Genomic DNA, 18,515 nt, shown 5'->3' on the forward strand with positions numbered 1-18,515 from the left:
AAGGGTAATAAAGTTGGGGTTTGCATGCAGAATTGCATGTTCATTGCTCTATAAAAATGAATTAATTTCCGATTTTAGGAGTTGTTACAGTTATACTTAGACAAGAAACTTTTTTTTTTTTCCTGTGAAATTCATAAAACCTCTTTCCTCCCTAAAACGAGTTACTAAGTTCAGTGGCTTAAAGAATTAAAAAAGTTTCTTTGTTCAATGTTATCTTCCGCTTTTTCTTTCCTGTCATACAGTGCATCTCCCAGGGACTCATCTCAAAGCAAAATCATCCGATTCACTCTTGGTCAGAAAAAATCTTCTAGGTTAGCATTTCTTCATCTTCTGCAAAGCATGAATAATCCTTTTGCAATATTTCTGGGTGCATGTTTAGGGTCCACATTGAAAATATTTCCCTCTTTGTTTGTAACTTGTTGCAAACAGCCGAAACGTGGAAGTTTTAGATGGATTTTTTTATTATTTTTTTTCTTTTTCTCAAGGTGTGGAATGCATTTTGGTTCGCAAGAAAGTAGTTTGATTTTTCTTGTCCTTATGAGCTTTTGCTTTTGAGAACAAAACATGGTTCTGGGAGTTCTCTCCCCGCTGGACGCATCTGTATGAGTTGTATTTAGATCCTCATTGTTGAAACAAGCATCAGGCTGGAGTTTTGGGTAGCAAAGAGAGCATCACGTGCACCGCGGGAGCCCGAACAGCACCGTGTGGGTCTGTCTCGTCAGAGCTCCTGCGCTCCCCGGTGCTCTGAAGCTGAGCACAACTACTCTCCCCAAAAACGATTCATAGGTATTTCCGGCCATTTTTTTCCTGAATCCCAGCATGACTTGCATGCCAGCTCCTATGACCGTCTCATCCCAGCGAGCATAAGGTTTACTGTGTTATTAATGTGATTATTAATCATGTTTACTTTTACTACTATTCTATATTAAAATGTTTTACTAGGAATTTTTATATAGTTATACATTGGTAAACTATAGCATTTTTGCTAAGCGTGTGAACTATTACTTACGATTTTTATTCAGCTTGGCAAGTTTGTATAGATCGTTAGTTCTGCTATAGAATTTGGATTTATTTCCCCCGTCTTCTTTCTTTTATGACAACAGTGACGCTCTTCAGTATAACCCCTGTTAAAATCCCCCGTGTTTCCTTTTCCTGTTCTCTGTTGGTCATAATTGTGGCTTGACAGTTTGTAGTTGCCAAGAAGAGGTGCTGCAGAGTAGTAACGGGTATTCTCCGAGCTCAGTACCTTGTCTCTAACAGCAAGAAGCTAAAAACTTCTCCCTGAACCTATTTTTTTCCCCCCTTAGATTTCACAGGCACTACTGTGAAATATCTTGGCCTAATACCAAAATCAAGGGGTTAAAATCAGTCATTTAAATGACAGGGTCGGGGGAAATCGAAGAGAAATGATGTCTTCTTCGAGAGTGTTTTTAGCACTTATGTTTTTTTTTATTCTCGGTATGTTTTTATTGGCAGTGGCAATACTGACTTGAGTCGAAAACTTGTCACTTCTTGAGTGGTCACATGTTTTGAGGAGCTTTATTTCTTTCAAAACGTGACAGATTTGCAAAACCTGTGTGGGCATGTGTGGGGAGCCTTTTCTTCTTGTCCCTTCCCTGCTGCCCAGCCCCTCTAGAAAACTCCTCTCCCAGTACTGGGGGCCCCAGTAGCCTTCCTGTGGTGGTCAACCCGTACTCGCCATGTTTTATCGTCCTGTAGAAACTTTCAGCTGAGCTATCTTGTGCAGCTTTCCTACCTGTAAGAAACCTAACTCGTTTCCTATTAAGCAAAACAAACTCTTAATGAGCTTGGTTACCTTGGTGACTTCCAAGTTCTCAAGAACAGCAGTTGTTAGGAAGAGTGTTTGTCCCCACTTTACCTCTGCTTCTTCCTCTACAGTGGATGAAGCACCTCTGGGGTGTTCCCATTCACACCTCGCTGCAATGACGAGTATGTACACCTTTCTAGCACCCCCCAGTGTCAAAAAAAGGCTGGATCAATTGAGGGGCTCAGCTAAAAGGCTTCACCAAAGTCAACCTCAGAACCATGATGGGCTGTGCCGGATCTGTGGTGGTTTGAGTTTCCAAATTAATTTTTTGGTTTTGTAGTTGAATGATGCCCTTATGTCTTATCCTCTTTTGAGCTTTGAAAGCATGTGCATGCAGCTGCTGACATTTTGGCTCTTTTCCTTCATGTTTCTTTTCATATTTCCTATTTCTTCACTAGTCTGGGAGAAGTCAGTTTATTGAGGAAGCGCTGCCAGACTCCTTCCTGGCTTCTCTTCCTTCCCATAGGCCCAACGGGGATTTGGTCAGTTGCATCCCCATTCTCTCTGACAACTGGGACTTCTTCATTTTAGCCTATTAGTGGCACGGGTTATTTAAGACAATTAGATTTTTGTGGTTTAGATAAAGAAGGTTTAAAGAGAGGCTACTGTACAGAAGATACAAAGACGGCAAAGGGTGGTCCCTTTCATTGCTGCTGTAGGTGACGTGAACTGGTTCTATCTTTAATGCGATGGCTTTTCAAAACAGTGAGCTGTTTCATGAACTCTCTTCAGTATGCATTTTGAGCAACTGCCAAATCTTTCGATTTTTAATCTTTCATCTACTTGTAATGTAGAAATACGTGTTTATTAATGCACAAAATACATTACAAACATGGAAACGTTATGCATGAACTTTGACTTTGAAGGACCCAAGCGCACATACCGCTCTGAGATGCGAAACCAGTGGCTTTCCTAATTCTTTCAGGCTTTTTTAGAAAAGTCTTTCCCCTCCCCTTTTGCCTGACAAGCATGAAAGTAGTATCCCTCCTTGCCTACTTACTCCAGAATCCTAACTACATTTTTTTTCCTAGGTAAACATCTAAATCTCATAAATACAGGCTACGGTAAGGAAATGCTGGAAGAGATTGACCCAGTTTAAACCAGAGGCGTATACCAACTCACTGATAATGTGGTTGCCCTAAGAGGGGGCACTTAAGCTTTGTGTGATTGATTTATTTTTTTTTTAATAGGCTCAAATAATTAAAACAGGTTCAAGTTCCGCTGGGCTTGGTAGCTTTCAGAGCAGAGATGTGGTGTGCTTCTCTACAAGGCTAAAAACGGCCGTGTCCTGTCTCGTCATTATTTCCAAAATAAGGGCAGCCCTTATGTGTCCGGCATAGAGTAAAGTCACCACCAATCTGGTTTAAGAACAGCAGTGCCTCACTTTGTCTTAACCTTGTACCAGTGGTATTGCTCCACCAAATTTACTTGCAACTATTTCCGATTCACGAGATTTAGGGCAAGTGGCCATTAAGTTCGGTTCAGGGTTGTTGTTTTTGTGATGTAAAACAATTCAGACTGGAGCTCGTTTGCCATATATTTTTCATCTAGGATGATTTTTTTTATTTGCTCTTATAAAAGAGCAAAGACTCTTATGAATATATATTTGTGGTATTAATCCTTTTCTTTTCAGCTTGTGCGTGGTATTCCGTAGTTTCTCTCCCGGAGTGCTTTTTAAATATATTTAATTGTATTGTATAATTCTTTCATCAGACTTCCAGGCCCCACCACGAGGGTGTCCGCTGCGGGCAGCGAGGCCAAAGCTCGTGGTTCTATTAGTGCCAACAATCGACGCAGCCAGAGCTTTAACAATTACGACAAATCTAAGCCTGGACTTCCCCCTCCCACACCAACGAGTAGCAATGACAAAGGTAAGCACTCGAGATTTTGGCATCCGCATATTTTTCTTAATAGTGGCTTCGTTTGGGGGAAATCGAATTTTCCATTAAGCTCCAGAAGCTGTAGGACTGTTTCAAGGCTGCATGTTGAAAACATGATATTTACAATGCAGAAACCAGTTGGCTTTGCCTGAAAAAGGCACAGTCCTCCTGTAATATAACTCAAGTTGTGATTTGCTGTCCTGAAGTTACATGCAAAGAATAGCTTCAAGAAAAACTGGCACTGGTGAAACATGTTGGTTTTTTTTTTTTTTTTTCATTTTGCTTCAAACACAGATAAGGGGGAGTGAATTAATCAAAAAATAAGACATTTTGATGAGTAGTTTGACAGGAATGGAAAATGACCAGTAAAGATTTCTACATTGTTTTGTTATGATAAATAGTACCATTTGCTTTCCTTTCCGCCACTATTGTGGAAGATCCTTTACGTTACAAAAGTACATGACTTAAATCTAATTTGAAGAATCGCATAGCGAAGGCAGGAAGGTGTTACAGCTTTGTACACGTTGCAGTGAAACTGTGTCTATGGCAGTGCATCAGAAAAGCCGCGTACGCTGTTCCGTCTGAAGTACCGCTTTTTTTGAATGACATTTTCTGACTTTGTGTCCATTCACGAAGGCAGCGATCTGACAGCGTTCGTTAGCTTGAGGTCGGAGCTCAGAGCTCTACAACGCAGCATTGACCAGTGGAGTTTTGGGGGATGTGACTGGTGAGAAATGAGTAAATCACTCTGATACGGCCAAATTGTCGGCGTAGGCTGGCAGCTAATTCTGTATCCTTAATGAAGGCCTTGCACTTGCAAAGGTAGATCAGGACTGGATTTCAGTACAATCATCTTGCAGTGACTTGGCAGTCGCGCCCTTTAGGCTGGAGTCTCCTCGTTGTATGTGCCTAATTTCTATTAACAATAATGAGGATTTTGCTTGAGAGAAAAATACTGCTCTGGTTCAACTTGCCTTGCGGTTCTCGCCCTTGTTTCTTTCCAGGAAATTGTGTTCTTCCTTCTCAAAAAACTGTTGTCCTATGACTACCTATCGTTAGATTTTGGAATATTATCCCATCTAGCCATTACAGCCCAAAACTTCATCTTGTGATGATGGCAATAGAGGGTTCTCGGCATCCTCCAGGGACACACCAGACCTTGTATAAGAAGAAAATTACATTTGCAGCTGAATAATATAATAATCATAATTATATTATAACATATTAGCATAATATGCTAATAAATTAGCAACATGCTACCCTGTTAAATCCATGCTTACTATTTTAGAAGGTTCGCTAAACAGTAATGATTTAACTGTAACATCAGCATCTAATAGTCACCTCTAAATCTGAACTAGATCTGGTGTTCAGTTAAAAGAACAAGCTGACAAGGTATGGCACGAGCAGGAGAACCGATGAACTCTTGTTTTCCTGCGTAATATCTCCCCAGTCTCCCTCTGTCTCCTCCTTGTCAATGCTCTCCTCTTCTGCTCCTCGTGTCCCCGAACTGCTGGATTGCGGAGACGCCACGTGGGATGCGTCAGGTCCCCAGGCATGTGTTGGTCGGTGAGATGATGCCTACCTGCCTATGGGTGCTATGCTGTTAGGCTGCACTGACGCGAGAACTTGAACTTTCTTGGCTTTTTCTCAATTTACCGATATTACTGAAGAAGGAAAGTAAAGTACTGGTTTCAGTCTTTAAAAAAAAAAAAAAAAAAAAGAAAAAAAACCAATTCCTGAACGAACAATAATTTGTCAACTGAATAACTGAAATATCAACTGCTTTTAGGGAGATGGTTCTAGGAACCCTCATTCCTCATTGTAATCCATCTCTTCAGGAAGATAAACTGCCTGCTGAAGAAGTGTACGAGATCATCTGCTTCCTATGAACAATACAAATGACTGAAAGAAACAAAGTTGGGGTTTAGGTTGACGGCCTACATAAGTTGCATTAAACACTCAGAATTTTGCTCTGCTCAGAATTTCCAGTCATAAATTATGGTTTATAAAAAAAAAAACCAAAAAACAAAAAAACCCCGAAGGCTTATGTAAGTTGAACTTTATTTAAAAATATAATCGTGACACAAAGTTGGTCTGCATCCATGAGAAACAAAAGCAGTTGGTCTGACAAATTTTTGGCTTATTTTAAGTTAATTGTAAGGTTGCCAGACCAAGTTTATTGTCAGAGCGCTAAGACAATTTGAGTTTTCTGACCCGTATCCTGTATTTTGCCTGAGGAAATGAGACTTACATGACCGTATTGTGTGCCAGTCCTGGTAAGGTTTCGTCTCTTTACCCAGCGCTAGCTCCGTTGCGTGTTTTTGGAGAAGGAAATGGGAGGAAGAGAACTCTGCCTGGTTTGGCACGAGTGGTCACTGTGTGAACGAAGGTGGCCCTCGGTGTATTACATTTGAGTCATTTCTTACGAAGTAGGTGGTAACTTTCAGCTTCCATTAATCTGCGGCCTTTCCCTCCAAACGGCAGTTGTCTTGTTAGTCAATCGTCGGTGTCTTGTGGCAATGAAACTGCATTAATTGAAACAGAATACACCGGAAATGAAGAGGACAGTAAATGGAGCGTGGAGGAATAGCTAGCTACTGGAAAATAAATAACCCAGATATTTTTTGAAAGATTCCATTAAACGATTAACGATGAGACCGCTGGTTTTCTAGAAATCTTGGGGAAAGGATTTATGTAACATCAAACCCAATTACACTGTTGCGCAAAAATGAGAGATTCTTGGATGCACGTGTGTTGTGAGATGCGTACGTACCCTTAGCAAAGGAGCACGCGTAAGGAGATGGAGTCTCGCGTCCCCACAGCGTACGTTGTCCTCAGGATTTTTTGTCTTGCTTTCTCAGTATTCGCACGCTGTGTGGCACCAGTTTTGAGATGTGGAGAAGAGTTACATCTTCTCCAGTATGGACGACTTAGACGCCTAGTTCAGCCCTATGGACACCTTCTTTGAGGTCAGGGTGCCATAGGTTTGTGCTTTGTGGAGTTAGCCCCACAGTTTATATGCGAGATTCCCCTCAAACTTATGGGAATTTCGGTGCCCTCATTCCTCACGTCATCAAATGGTAACACACTGTGGTGCGTTTTTTTTTATTTATTTATTGTCACAGTGATTAGCCATTTGTAATTGCAGTACCATTCTAAGGCAGGGCATTTTAACGTGTGTAATTGCTGTTACAGGCTTTTTCTCTTAAGAAAAATGCAATTAAAGTCTAATTACATTTTTGGTTTGTGGGGAAATAATGAGCCGCTCAGGCTTGCGATTTTTGATGTCATCACAATGCCTTCACACAATTGGAGCCTTTTAATTCACTTCTGAATTGTCAGAGTTATTTAGTTTATATAAGTATACCTTTGGTTTACTTTCTCGTCCTTTAATATCCTTTAATATCCTTTAACACCGCAAGCGTACTAGAGCAAGAAAAGCGTCAGCCACCTCCCAGGGTCACTACTGAACTCATCTAAAGTATCGAAAACATTTCTAAGGAATGTAAAGAGGCAAATGAGCTTTGCTTTTCTATGCCTGTATGTAAATTATTAGTTACTAGTTATCTTGGGGCTCTATGTTACCATGTCCTTCTAATATGATCCTGTCTAATATGATCCCCAACTAAAAATAGCCAAAAATTTAATTTGCACCGTGCAGTTAAGATTAAAGAAATCTATTTTTTTGTCCATGGCAAGAAGGAGCAGAACTGCATCCTAGGGAGTGTCAAGAATGAAACTTAAATATTGAAGCATACAACTCCAGGAAAGACTTTGATACGGTAGATCTTCCCATGAATTTATTTCAGTGTTTTGCTTGGCTGCACCCAATGCAGAGTCTTTTGAGACAAGCTTTGAAAGCAGTCTGCAGTTCTGAAAACTGGTGGGTATTTTTGACTAGTTCTGAACACCCTCATGTATATATCCCCTGTCTTCACTGATCTTCAGGCACTCGGTTTTCATTCTGCAGTCTCAAAGGTCTGGTAACGTCCTATGGGAATATTCTGTTTATTACTTCCTGATTTGGATCCAGTCTATAAAATCCCAGAGCCTATGAAGCTGTAGGAAACATCAACTTAATATGCCACCTCCAGTACGTTTATGAAGTGATACAGTAATGTGACAGGCTTACGCGCTTTCTTTTTAGTTTTTTCTTCTACTTTGTTCATAATAGTTTATTTAAAATAATCCTACAGAGGGCAGTAGAAGTCTGTGGGAAAAATGACGCTTTTCCTTTGGATTGAATGTTCGGTAATATGTCAGTAGGAAGAAAGCGCTGCCAGACTTTAACCATTTCCACATGAGATCAAAGAAAATGTTTATTATTCAGATTTATGAAGGAGGCAGTGCTCATAATGTCAGGTAGTAATAGAAAAAAGAAAAAAAAAGAATATATGCGTACATATTCACGCACTCAGATGAAATAAATTACTGGTTTAATATTACTGGCTTAATAGCAGTGTTCTTGCAAACTTACTTGATATAAGTCTCATGAGAGGGTTCTGAAACCAGATCCTGCTGACTCAGCTACAGTATTAGCTCCTGCACGTCTCGAATTTCCAGGTATGGATATTCTATACGGGCAGGAGAGTAAGAAAAGCATCTGGTTGATGCTTTGATGCTCCTTTTTTTTTTTTTTTTCCCCTTTTTTTTCACGTTTTGGGTAACCCCTTTTAACTTGGAACACAGTGTGTATTTAATCACCGTCTCTTAATATGTAAAGGGTAGTCACGGTGTTCACAAGGATGCATGGTGACAGGACAAGAGGGACACGTTCCTTTAGGGAAATTTCTATCTGGCAATAGGAATAAAATTCTTCACTATGAGGAGAATGAAACATTAGAGAAGCTCGTCCAGAGAAGTGGTGGAATCCCCCTTGCTGGAAGTATTCAGGACTGCCCTTGGCAGGGCCCCGGATAACCTCATTGAAGGTCCTGCTTTCAACTCAAGGTTGGAAGGAATGATCTCCAGAGGTTTCCTCCAACCTAGGCTGTTCTATGATTTCTACAATTTAATTGTACGGTTAGTTTCTTAGAGTGTTAAAAGTATACTGGACGTTGACTAATCAGTTATCGATGATTTATTTAAGGATTTATTTATGGGGGAGGGAAGGGCGGGGGAGGGCAAAGCAAAATTGAAGCATGCTTCAGGACTGATAGTTCCACCTGTTAAGAAAAATATCTAATGTTTGATAAGTGTCCTACATGCTTGCCTTATTTAAATGTTCTGTGTTTTCCCTTCTTCTTGTGTTGGTGCTCAGTTCTGGTCTGTTGTTGTGGAAAACTGTGTGTATTGTGATGTGATGCTCCAACCAGTCCGCGTTACCCCCGTTACAGGCATATTTACCCTGCTGACGCAGCTAAAATACTCCCAGGGCGGAGGGTGGCATGGAGACGTAACTTTTTAACTTTGTGTTATGAAAATAGAAATGACTACCAACTAAGTAAAATACCAGCGAGGAAATGTAACCTCCGCTCCGCTGAGCCAATCTGTCTTACTGGTGTATGGTTACATACACCAAATGTGTGCTAAAAATACGTGTACTTTATATGTAGGCAGTTATCGGTACAGTTGAAGAGGGCATGGCATATCTTATCAAAGCTTTAGTAGAAATGACTCTTCAAAGTTAAATTTACGTCGTTGCAGTGAGATTTTTCACAACTAGACACATGAGAATCCACATGCTGCTGGTTCCCAGAGGTGGGCAGTTCCCGGGGGATTCTCTAGGGTGCTTGTATGTTCCTGCTGTCTAAATAAGCGGACATCAATTTAAAAAAAAAAAAAAAAAAATAGTGGTTGTCCAGAGTTTGTTTACAAGGTAATCTTTTATTTTACTGATGTTCATGCAAACCGTAGTTCTTCATGTCAACTTTACTGTGAATTCAATATTTATTTATTTATTTATTTATTTATTTGAATGGCTTCTTGTGTAAAGAGCAGGAAAACCTAAAAGCAGAACTGAACCACTAGAAATTTCTCCTCCTCATCTCTCAAATGTTTCAGACTAAATCCTGCTTTGATATATAAAAAGTATGTGGGAATACACTCTTATGTCTTGGTTCTGTGTGATAATGAGCTTGTCTTGAACTCAGCATCGTTTAACGTCATTTAAAAGGGGCAGATATGGACTACGTCAAACCCCCAGATTTGATTTTAAACTGCTACTTCAGAAATAGAGAGGAAAAACTCTCGTCCTTACAAGGATCGAGGCAAGACGTGGGTAGTGACGTTGAAAAGGCATTGACCCATTTGGTACAAACTGCCAGGTCATCGCTGAAATTGGTTTTAACTGTGCCAATGGACTAGGGCTGAGCTCAAACCAGGACAGGGAGAGGTGGAGTCAGGAAGGTTTTTGAAACCAGGAGCAGCAGAAAGATTTAACGGTTCACTAGAGCCTAGCAAAAATAAGCCGAGTTGCTGAGATGGAAAGATTCCTGTCCTTATCGATGAACAGCACATGGATGTCAGAAAACTGGGAAGTGATTTTATAGAATGAAACAGTTGGCTCATGCAACAGACAGCAGCAAGTTAAAGATTATTTTAATTTTTTTTAAGGGTTTGTGGGTTTTTTTTCGCAGTTATAACTTTCTTAATGACTGAAAATTCTGTCCGTGCAGATTTTCCTTCGTTTGACGTTTTGGAGCAGTTACTTTCACTCCTGTTCTATATCTAACTTGGTTTTAGTTTTCTTTTTGGGCTTCTCTTTCTTTAGAGAATTGACTGGATCTAATGTTTACTTTTGAAGCGTTGTCTTGATAAGAGTATGCAAAAGTCACTAAGATTAAAAGGGCCGCAAAAGTGGAAAAAGTTTTACTTTTTTAGAGAGGCATAAGTCCATAAAGTTTGAAAGCAGTTTACCCACACTTTCAGACTTTCCCTGGGAAATAAATGTGATTGGCAAGTGAAAATATGATAATTTAACAAGTTTCAGGCATTCCACCTTTTAAAAATATACGAGCGTGTCATCTAGGTCAGGTATGATGCAAACAGCATATTCTGCTTAGTGTGTAGGATGCTGCCTCTGTGCTCACCTGTGCTGGCAGTCGAGAGATGCTCTCTGTTTTTACTGACTGAGGGATTTCCCTCTAAGTCAGACTGATGGTAAAGTAAATTTACACGATTTGTCTTGACAAATCCATAAGCAGAGTAGTTGGTATTTTCTGTTGTTCTGCTGTATGTGCTACCAAAAACCAGATGCTGGCATAACCCTATCCAGTTTTCTAAATATAACTTGCATTGAAGGTGTTTACCAAATGTTCAGTATGATTTATTTTGCTTTGAATATAGCACAGTGGTCATGAATTTGATGTGGCAAGAGAAAAAAAAAAAAATGAAAACGGGGAGAGAAAGGAAGGAGTGTGGGATAATCTGAAAGATACCCTGAGAAGCCTGGTGGTTTGGTTTGTATTTTCTTCCTGGGAGAATCTCTAGGTTTTTGTTTGTCCCTTAGGCTAAAAATACTCCTTACACAAAATTGAGTCCTAACTTTGCAGTGTAGATTGGCCTCCTCGTTTTAACTCCATTTGAAGAACTGTGTTTAAAATTACGACAAGTTTGCAGCCTACATTATATATTTATAGAAATGCATCTGTAAATAATCAGGAGAATCTGTGCTCCAACTCCGGAGCAAAATCAACTGTATCTATACCTGAGAGGTGTTTGCTACTCTGTTCTGAAATGTCTCGTGACAGGGACCTGACAATCTCCTTAAATGTATACCTTCCAGTGTCCATTTGGCCTTAAAGCTAGCTTTTTTAAAAATAATAGAAAACCAGGATTCTGCTTGGCTAAAAATTAAGCACGTTGTTGCCCTTCCTTCATCTCTGTCCTGTTTATAACAGTCTTCATATAGTTGAAGGCTTACGGTGTCTCCCCTCGGTCTTCTCCCTTCTAGACTAAACAGTCTCTACTATTTCAAGCTGCTTCTCGTAGGTTCTTTGTGATAAACCTGTTGCATGTCTTGGTGATTTCTTCTGGCCTCTCTCCAGTCTGTCAGTCTCCTTTAGAGGGGTGCTGGGGATGGACACAGCGCTCCACCTGATGCCCTACTCTAGGGCTGGGTAGGACAGAATAATTACATTTTGTCTTATATACGATGCTCATAATGCGTTCCTGAATGACGTTATTTTTTCCTTAGTGTCACATTGTAGAGGTGTACAGTTGTGGTCTGCTGTAACTCCTGTTTCTTTTCGGCGTTACATCTCATAGCTGATTGTTTGACCATTTATATTTAGGCATTCCATTTCTCCTTTCTAAGCACAGAACTTTTCGGTCAGCTTCAATGAATGTAATCTTATTGGCTCCATCTATTTCTCCAATTTATCAAATGTATTAATGTCTCTGTATTCCCCAAACGTAAGGTTACTGGCTTATGTCATACGGTGACCCTCACGAGAGTCATTAGCATCAAACAAAATACTCATCTTCAGGCAACTGAGATCCACCTATCTATCTATCTCTTGGGGTGTTGCTTACATCCTTTCATTTTTTTAATCAGATATATTTTTTGAAAGATTGGCTCATCCTAGTGAATCTTTAATGACATATTTATGTTAGACGTGTGCTCGTAAAACAGCTTAAAGACTGTCAGAATATAACAAGCAGTATGGCACGTTTATAGGACAAGATATAAGTATGCAGTAAATCATATTCGTGCTTAATTTTACAACTGTTCAACTGGCTGAATTTGGCGTTTAAAAAGATGTCCTCTTTTACCTAAACAAAGGCAGGCTGAAGGCTTAATAGTGGCTGAAGTGGAGCTTTACAAGACCAGAGAACTTTGCCATAGTTGGTATAAGCTCTAGGAATACCTAAAACAAGCCAAAAATATATTTAAATAGAGTTATTGGAAAAAAGCCTAAAAAAATTAGACAACGACATGTTCTTAACTGTACAGTTCATAAGGATAAAAATCCTGAGCTTTGAAGTAAAATCTAACCTTGAGAAACAGCTTCTTGCCCGGTGTACATGCGCATAGCTGCATTGGAGACAGTGGAACCAGTTTAATTTATACCAGCTGAAGAGCTGGCCGAGCATTTCATAGCCTTTACAGTTCCTAGATGTTTCCTTTTAAAATAAATATTTACAATTTCTTGTAAATTTATTGCTGGGTGAATTGTGCCAGAAGAACCACCATGGAAATGAAAGTTCACTATTAAATCGTAGGAAAGCAAACAGCAGTGGTGTTACGTCCCAGACTTCTGTAAGAGCCAGCATGCTTCCACCACACCTGTAGAAGCCTCCTCTCCCTGGGTGAGAGCATCGTCCAGCCTCTCTGGTCCCTTCTATTTGTGGCTTCTCTAATGGGCCTTTTGCCCGTTCCTCATCCATAATCAAATCATAGAATCATGGAATGGTTTGGGTTGGAAGGGGCCTTAAAGATCATCCAACCCCCCCTGCTATGGGCAGGGACACCTCCCACTAGACCAGGTGGCCCAAGGCCACGTCCAGCCTGGCCTTGAACACCTCCAGGGATGGGGCAGCCACAGCTTCTCTGGGCAACCTGGGCCAGGGGTTCACCACCCCCAAAGTGAAAAATTTCTTCCTAATATCTAATCTAAATCTCTCCTCTTCCAGTTTAAAGCCGTTCCCCCTCGTCCTATCGAGTAAAAAGTCCTTCCCCAGCTCTCCTGTAGGCCCCCTTTCGGTACTGGAAGGCCACAATAAGATCGCCTCGGAGCCTTCTCTTCTCCAGCTGAACAACTCCAAATATACCTAAGTAATCACTGACTGGCGCCGGAGAACTGCCACCACCTCCGAAGTGGTTGATGAGCAGAAAACCATGGACCAACCCTTCATTACTGTCATGAATAGTAGTAGATCATTACCTGCACGTTAGCCTTGTTTGGAAGATCTGCTGCTACAGACTGTAGTTTCATTGATAAGAGAGAGGAAATGAAGAAGCCCCCCCCCCAGTATGAAAAGTAGTATGTGTCTGTCAGCTGGTTTTGATATAAAAATGTAATAGATTTCCACATCTTTATGTATGTTCATATGTAGGTGTAAATACAGATGGTAAAGTGTTGGTATTTCTGTATGGTTTGGTTTGATTCCTCTGTTTAGACATAGAATATCCATGTTTGAGGGCGCATTGCTATTTGCCACTTTACTGTGTACAGCCGGGCAGTTGTATGTCTTCTCACTGAGCAGAGTAAGACATTTCTGAGTCAAAAAGTAGTTTAGTTTGGTGTATTGACCGATCAGCGGGAGTTTTCTTAGATATTTTTTCCTATTTCCTGTAAAAATCTGCTTCCGTTTCTACATCCATGGTCATTCCAAGCCCAGGTTGGAGCCACTGCTAATGGAAATAGGCTCATGGTCAACATATTCCCTACGTGCAATTCCCAGATGTGTATGTGGTGTATTTCATATAATCTACCTGTAGGATAGAAGTTTCAGATGAAGGCTATTAAATATATGTATTGTCCACTCCAGCTATATATAAAACCTAATCAAAGACTCCGTAAGAGCTCCTTGCCTGGAACTCTTTAATACTTTTGAAATAGCTCTGTTATGAGAAATGTTGGGGGATTTGATTGTACAAATAATGAGAAGAAAATGGAGAGCAATGAACAAGAATGGTATTTGTCTGGTATTAAACGGAGAGTGCAACTTGTTTTGAATGGTACAGTAATTTTTATGATCATCTAACCGGTATGCGGTCGATAGAGGTCCCTCCAACCTCTTTCTTAGGCAGTCATGTGGACAGCATTTTGAATTTTACAGTAACTAAACAAAAACAACAAGGAATTCAAGTGTCTTAGTCGGTTATGTCAGGACAATGAGAAAAGGATCGCCTGTGCTCCAGTTTGCTTTCCCTTCACCTCAGCAAAAACGCTGAGTCTTGGAGATGCGACCCAGTCAACAGCAGAACTGTTGTTTCGTGTACTGGAGGTCTGTGTGAACGAAGGGGGCTTTACAGAAATGTGGCAGTTGAGTTGCTGACATATCCACGGACTTCCGTACGGGTTTTCAGAGGTACAGCACGTTTCTGTGGATACACAGAACCGCTGCTGAAGCTGCAGGATTTAGGACGCTGGGCTTGAAGAAGTAGATACAATGGAAGGAAAGAAAAACAGCAAGGAGTAAAGGTAATTTTTGTCTCGTGTTACAATAAATTAAATTACCCCAAAAGGGAAAGCCGGTGGGCGGAGGTTGAAGGAACCAATTCTGCGCAGCTTGGTGAAGTTTTTGTCCTCAGCACAACAAAACGTTTCCTCTCCGGGCTTTTCTCAGATTATGCAGAATTTGCCTATCATCTGGCAACCTCTGCTTTAGGAAAACATTTTTGTTACTTTTTGTTGTGCTCCAGAGTAGGAGAGGCAACACAAAGCTTCGGTCATCTTGTGGATGGAGGCCATGCCTCTTGCCCACCCAGAGCCAGTCCTTTCCACCCAGCTGAAGTTCTCTCCGGTCAACAGCGTTACCATCGAAATAGAAACTTCGGTGGGCCGGAAGAGTCGTGCTTATTTTGAGGAAGGGCTGCGTGCCAGGTTGGTCTTGTTGGGAACGTTCTGCTCTACCTGCTTGTGGTTTGGATTATGGAAAGATTGTGATTTTTATAGTCAGCTCCTGGCAGAAACGCAGGCGTTTCCGTACTTCAGGGGTTTGCTGAGCACCATAAATCACTACTGAGTAAGAGAATAGCTCAGCTAAAAAGCTTTTCTCTGTAGGACTCTTATTTGTAGTACTTTAAAGGAGAGTCTTCTGGTGGGTGGATGGGAAGGGGTCAAGGCTCACCAGTTATTCCTCTAGATGGGAAATGAAGAAACTGCCACAGTGGTTTCTGCCGTTCTGACACTATAGTGTCATAGAGCAGATCTGCTTTTACTTCCTAAATTAGAATTTGGTTGTGGATTTGCTTTTAACTCGGTTATCTAATCTACGGGCTGGACTGAAAGATATTTCTCTTCATGAGAACTTATTTTTCCCATAGCTGTGAAATAAAAAATGACAGCTTGTGCATTCTAAAATGAATAAAAATGCTGTTAAGTTCTTGACCCTCCTAGGAGAAGTAGCTATGAGAACATCCTTTGTGTTGCCTTTCATGCTTATGATGATCGGGTTTGAAAGTTTTCGGTTATAGCAAAGCAAAGTCCACTTGCTTAGAGTGAATATGATAAATGATGGGAAATTGCATATATTTTCTCTTGACCTTATTATAGTGTAAGCTCTCTAAGGCTTCAGTGGAAGAATTAAATCATAAGCCTTTAGACTCTCTCTCTTTTTTTTTTTTTTTTTTCCATCACAAATGGGTAGGTTTGCAGATGCAGTTAAGACTTTGCAGGAGCAGCTGAAATCAGATTTAGCCATGCTACAGTGCGTATTGGCATTGGAACTAGACCACCAACATCTTTTTTTTTTTTTTTTTCTTAACAGGAACGCTAGGAACAAAATAGATTTCGGGCCAAGATTTGACTTTGAAAAGAGGAAAGCGATCATTATTTATTGTAGACTGTAGCTTGGGTTTGAAAACATTTCTTTTATAGTCAGTTTTAGTTAATGCAGGTTGCTGAAGAAAGAAAATATCTCCCTCACAAAGGAACACATGGGAAATAATAAGCTTATTAATCGAATGCATGAAACCTGCTCTCCTTTTCATGAAAGAAGGGCCTATGCTAGGCTGAATAAAACTTTCCCCTTTGCATGCTGATGTGTTATCCACGTATTGATGTTACTGCTTCATTAGGAAACCTAGCGTTTGAATCTACATTCTGGCAGCAGAACCCCTTTCGGTTACCAAGACTGGTCTGAGGAGTAAAAGAGCCGGCAGACTCGTTTGTAGGAATGGAACAGGGGATCTTAAAAAGGCAGAAGTTTTCTTAAGCTGAGGCCGCCTTTCGTGCGTGTGTTGTACGGCGAACTTTTTCTTTCTTGCATTAACTTCGCACGGCGCAATGTAACTAAAAGTTGAGGGCTTTGAATTTCCAGTTTCACTGTATTTGACCTGAGTACGAATCAAAATCCACTCTACCAGTGTAAGAAAATATCTTTCCTTTCCCAAAGTGTAGCTGCTTAACATGTGTATTTAAGAGTTTCTAAATATTTTTCATTGATATCAGGTGTGTAGCGTCCAACAGTCACAGAATTCACTTCCTGGAAAACGTTAGGGAGAGACGCTGAAAATTACATTAACGGCCCCATATATTAATTTTTTTAAATGTTACAGTCATAGTGGCGGTGTTCTAATTCTGATTTCCCTGACGTGTCTGTAAATAAGGAGCAACTCTGTAAAAGGAGTTACATTGTACTCATCCTACGCCACTGGCAACGGAAGCACAATTAAGTTCCAAAAAGGAGGCTGGGGGGGGGAGGGGGGGAGTTGGGGACAAAGCAAACGCTGTGTTTAAAAGCAAACTGAAAAAAGTGTATTTTGTTCAGTGACCAAACAGAATTTAAAAAAAAAATAATAATAATAATCGTGAAAACATTCAAAGAAAGGAGACATGAAAAAGTTCTGGATTTTGTTGGGAATTAAATTTTGAGCGATGCTTTTGGATTTGGAAAACAAGCCATTTCACTTGATACAAGCAAAGCATTTTCCCAAAAATCTGTGGACTCACTTAGGCTGTTAGGATGAAGTTGACAACCCAAACGAACTGACACCTTCCATTCACTTCCAGGAAAACATTGTAGAGCTCGTAGGAGGCCTGTTTTGATGTGGGTTGCCTCCAGTTTCTGATTCCAACAACTGATCTGCAGTGCGTTAACAGCTAGCTCCGTTTTTGGGACCATGGAATCATAGAATGGTTAGAGTTGGAAGGGACCTTGAAGCTCATCCAGTTCCACCCCCCTGCCCTGGGCAGGGACACCTCCCACCAGCCCAGGTTGCTCCCAGCCCCGTCCAACCCGGCCTTGAACACCTCCAGGGATGGGGCAGCCACAGCTTCTCTGGGCAACCTGGGCCAGGGGCTCACCACCCTCACAGGAAAGAATTTCTGCCTAATATCTAATCTAAATCTCCCCTCTGCCAGTTTAAAGCCGTTACCCCGCATCCGATCTTTACACTCCCTGATAGAGAGTCCCTCCCCACCTTTCCTGTAGCCCCTTTAGGGACTGGAAGGCTGCATCCAGACGGAGACAGACTTTGCAGTGGGGTTATGGACCACAGCCTGGTTCTCCGGTAACTCCTGCCTCGGGTGCGTGCCTCAGCCTGTGGGTCACCCCTCACGCCAGGACCTTGCGTAGGCTCTGAGATCTGGTGAATGTAGGATGGCATTGTTCGTACCGATATACACATTGCCTGTAATTTTTTATTTTTTTTTTCAAACTGTTGTTAAGAACTTGTTTGAGAAGAACGCAGGTTTCGTGTCCAAGTGTGTTGAGTTGGCTGCGTGCTCAGACTGAGCGCCGTTTCACCCTGCGCTGGGTTTGTGTTGCTCCATATGTCGTACTAGCCGAGCGTGCGACCAGCGCTCCCACTTCTGAGGTGCATCTCTTAACAGTAATTTTCCATTTGGCACTCTTACATTGTCCCAGTCCCGTTATTCTTTGCAACTCAGTGTTTCGGAGTAAGGAAGGGGTTCCCTGACCGTATTAATTAATGCATCGGGTTCACCTCTGGACCCAGTCGTGAATTCATCCTAGGCATGTTCGTGAGTCACTTCAGAATGCAGAACTTTGGGTTGAAAGTACTGTGACTCTCCAGATTCTGCAGAAGTATCCTGATACTGAGATGGGCAATTATTTTTTTATTTTTTTTTAAAGAAGCTAAACAAATTAATTGTAAATGATGCACAAGTGGGACTTCTGTGAAGCTTTCATGACGTTGCTGGGCGTCTTCTGTGGGAGGCAGGCTGAGACAAAGG

At 41.1% G+C, this 18,515-nt stretch overlaps 1 protein-coding gene across 1 annotated transcript in view; it reads left to right on the plus strand.

Annotated features, from left to right (window-relative positions):
* The window catches only part of NAV2 (neuron navigator 2), a 179,556-nt gene that overhangs the window by 40,514 nt on the left and 120,527 nt on the right, over positions 1-18,515 (plus strand). Inside the window, exon 6 of the mRNA XM_082484750.1 lies at positions 3,542-3,699. Within this exon, the coding sequence (XP_082340876.1) occupies positions 3,542-3,699 (158 nt within the window). The remainder of the gene's footprint in view (positions 1-3,541; positions 3,700-18,515) is intronic.

This window comes from Vanellus vanellus (assembly GCF_965231255.1).
Source record: "Vanellus vanellus genome assembly, chromosome: 6".
Classification (NCBI taxonomy): domain Eukaryota; kingdom Metazoa; phylum Chordata; class Aves; order Charadriiformes; family Charadriidae; genus Vanellus; species Vanellus vanellus.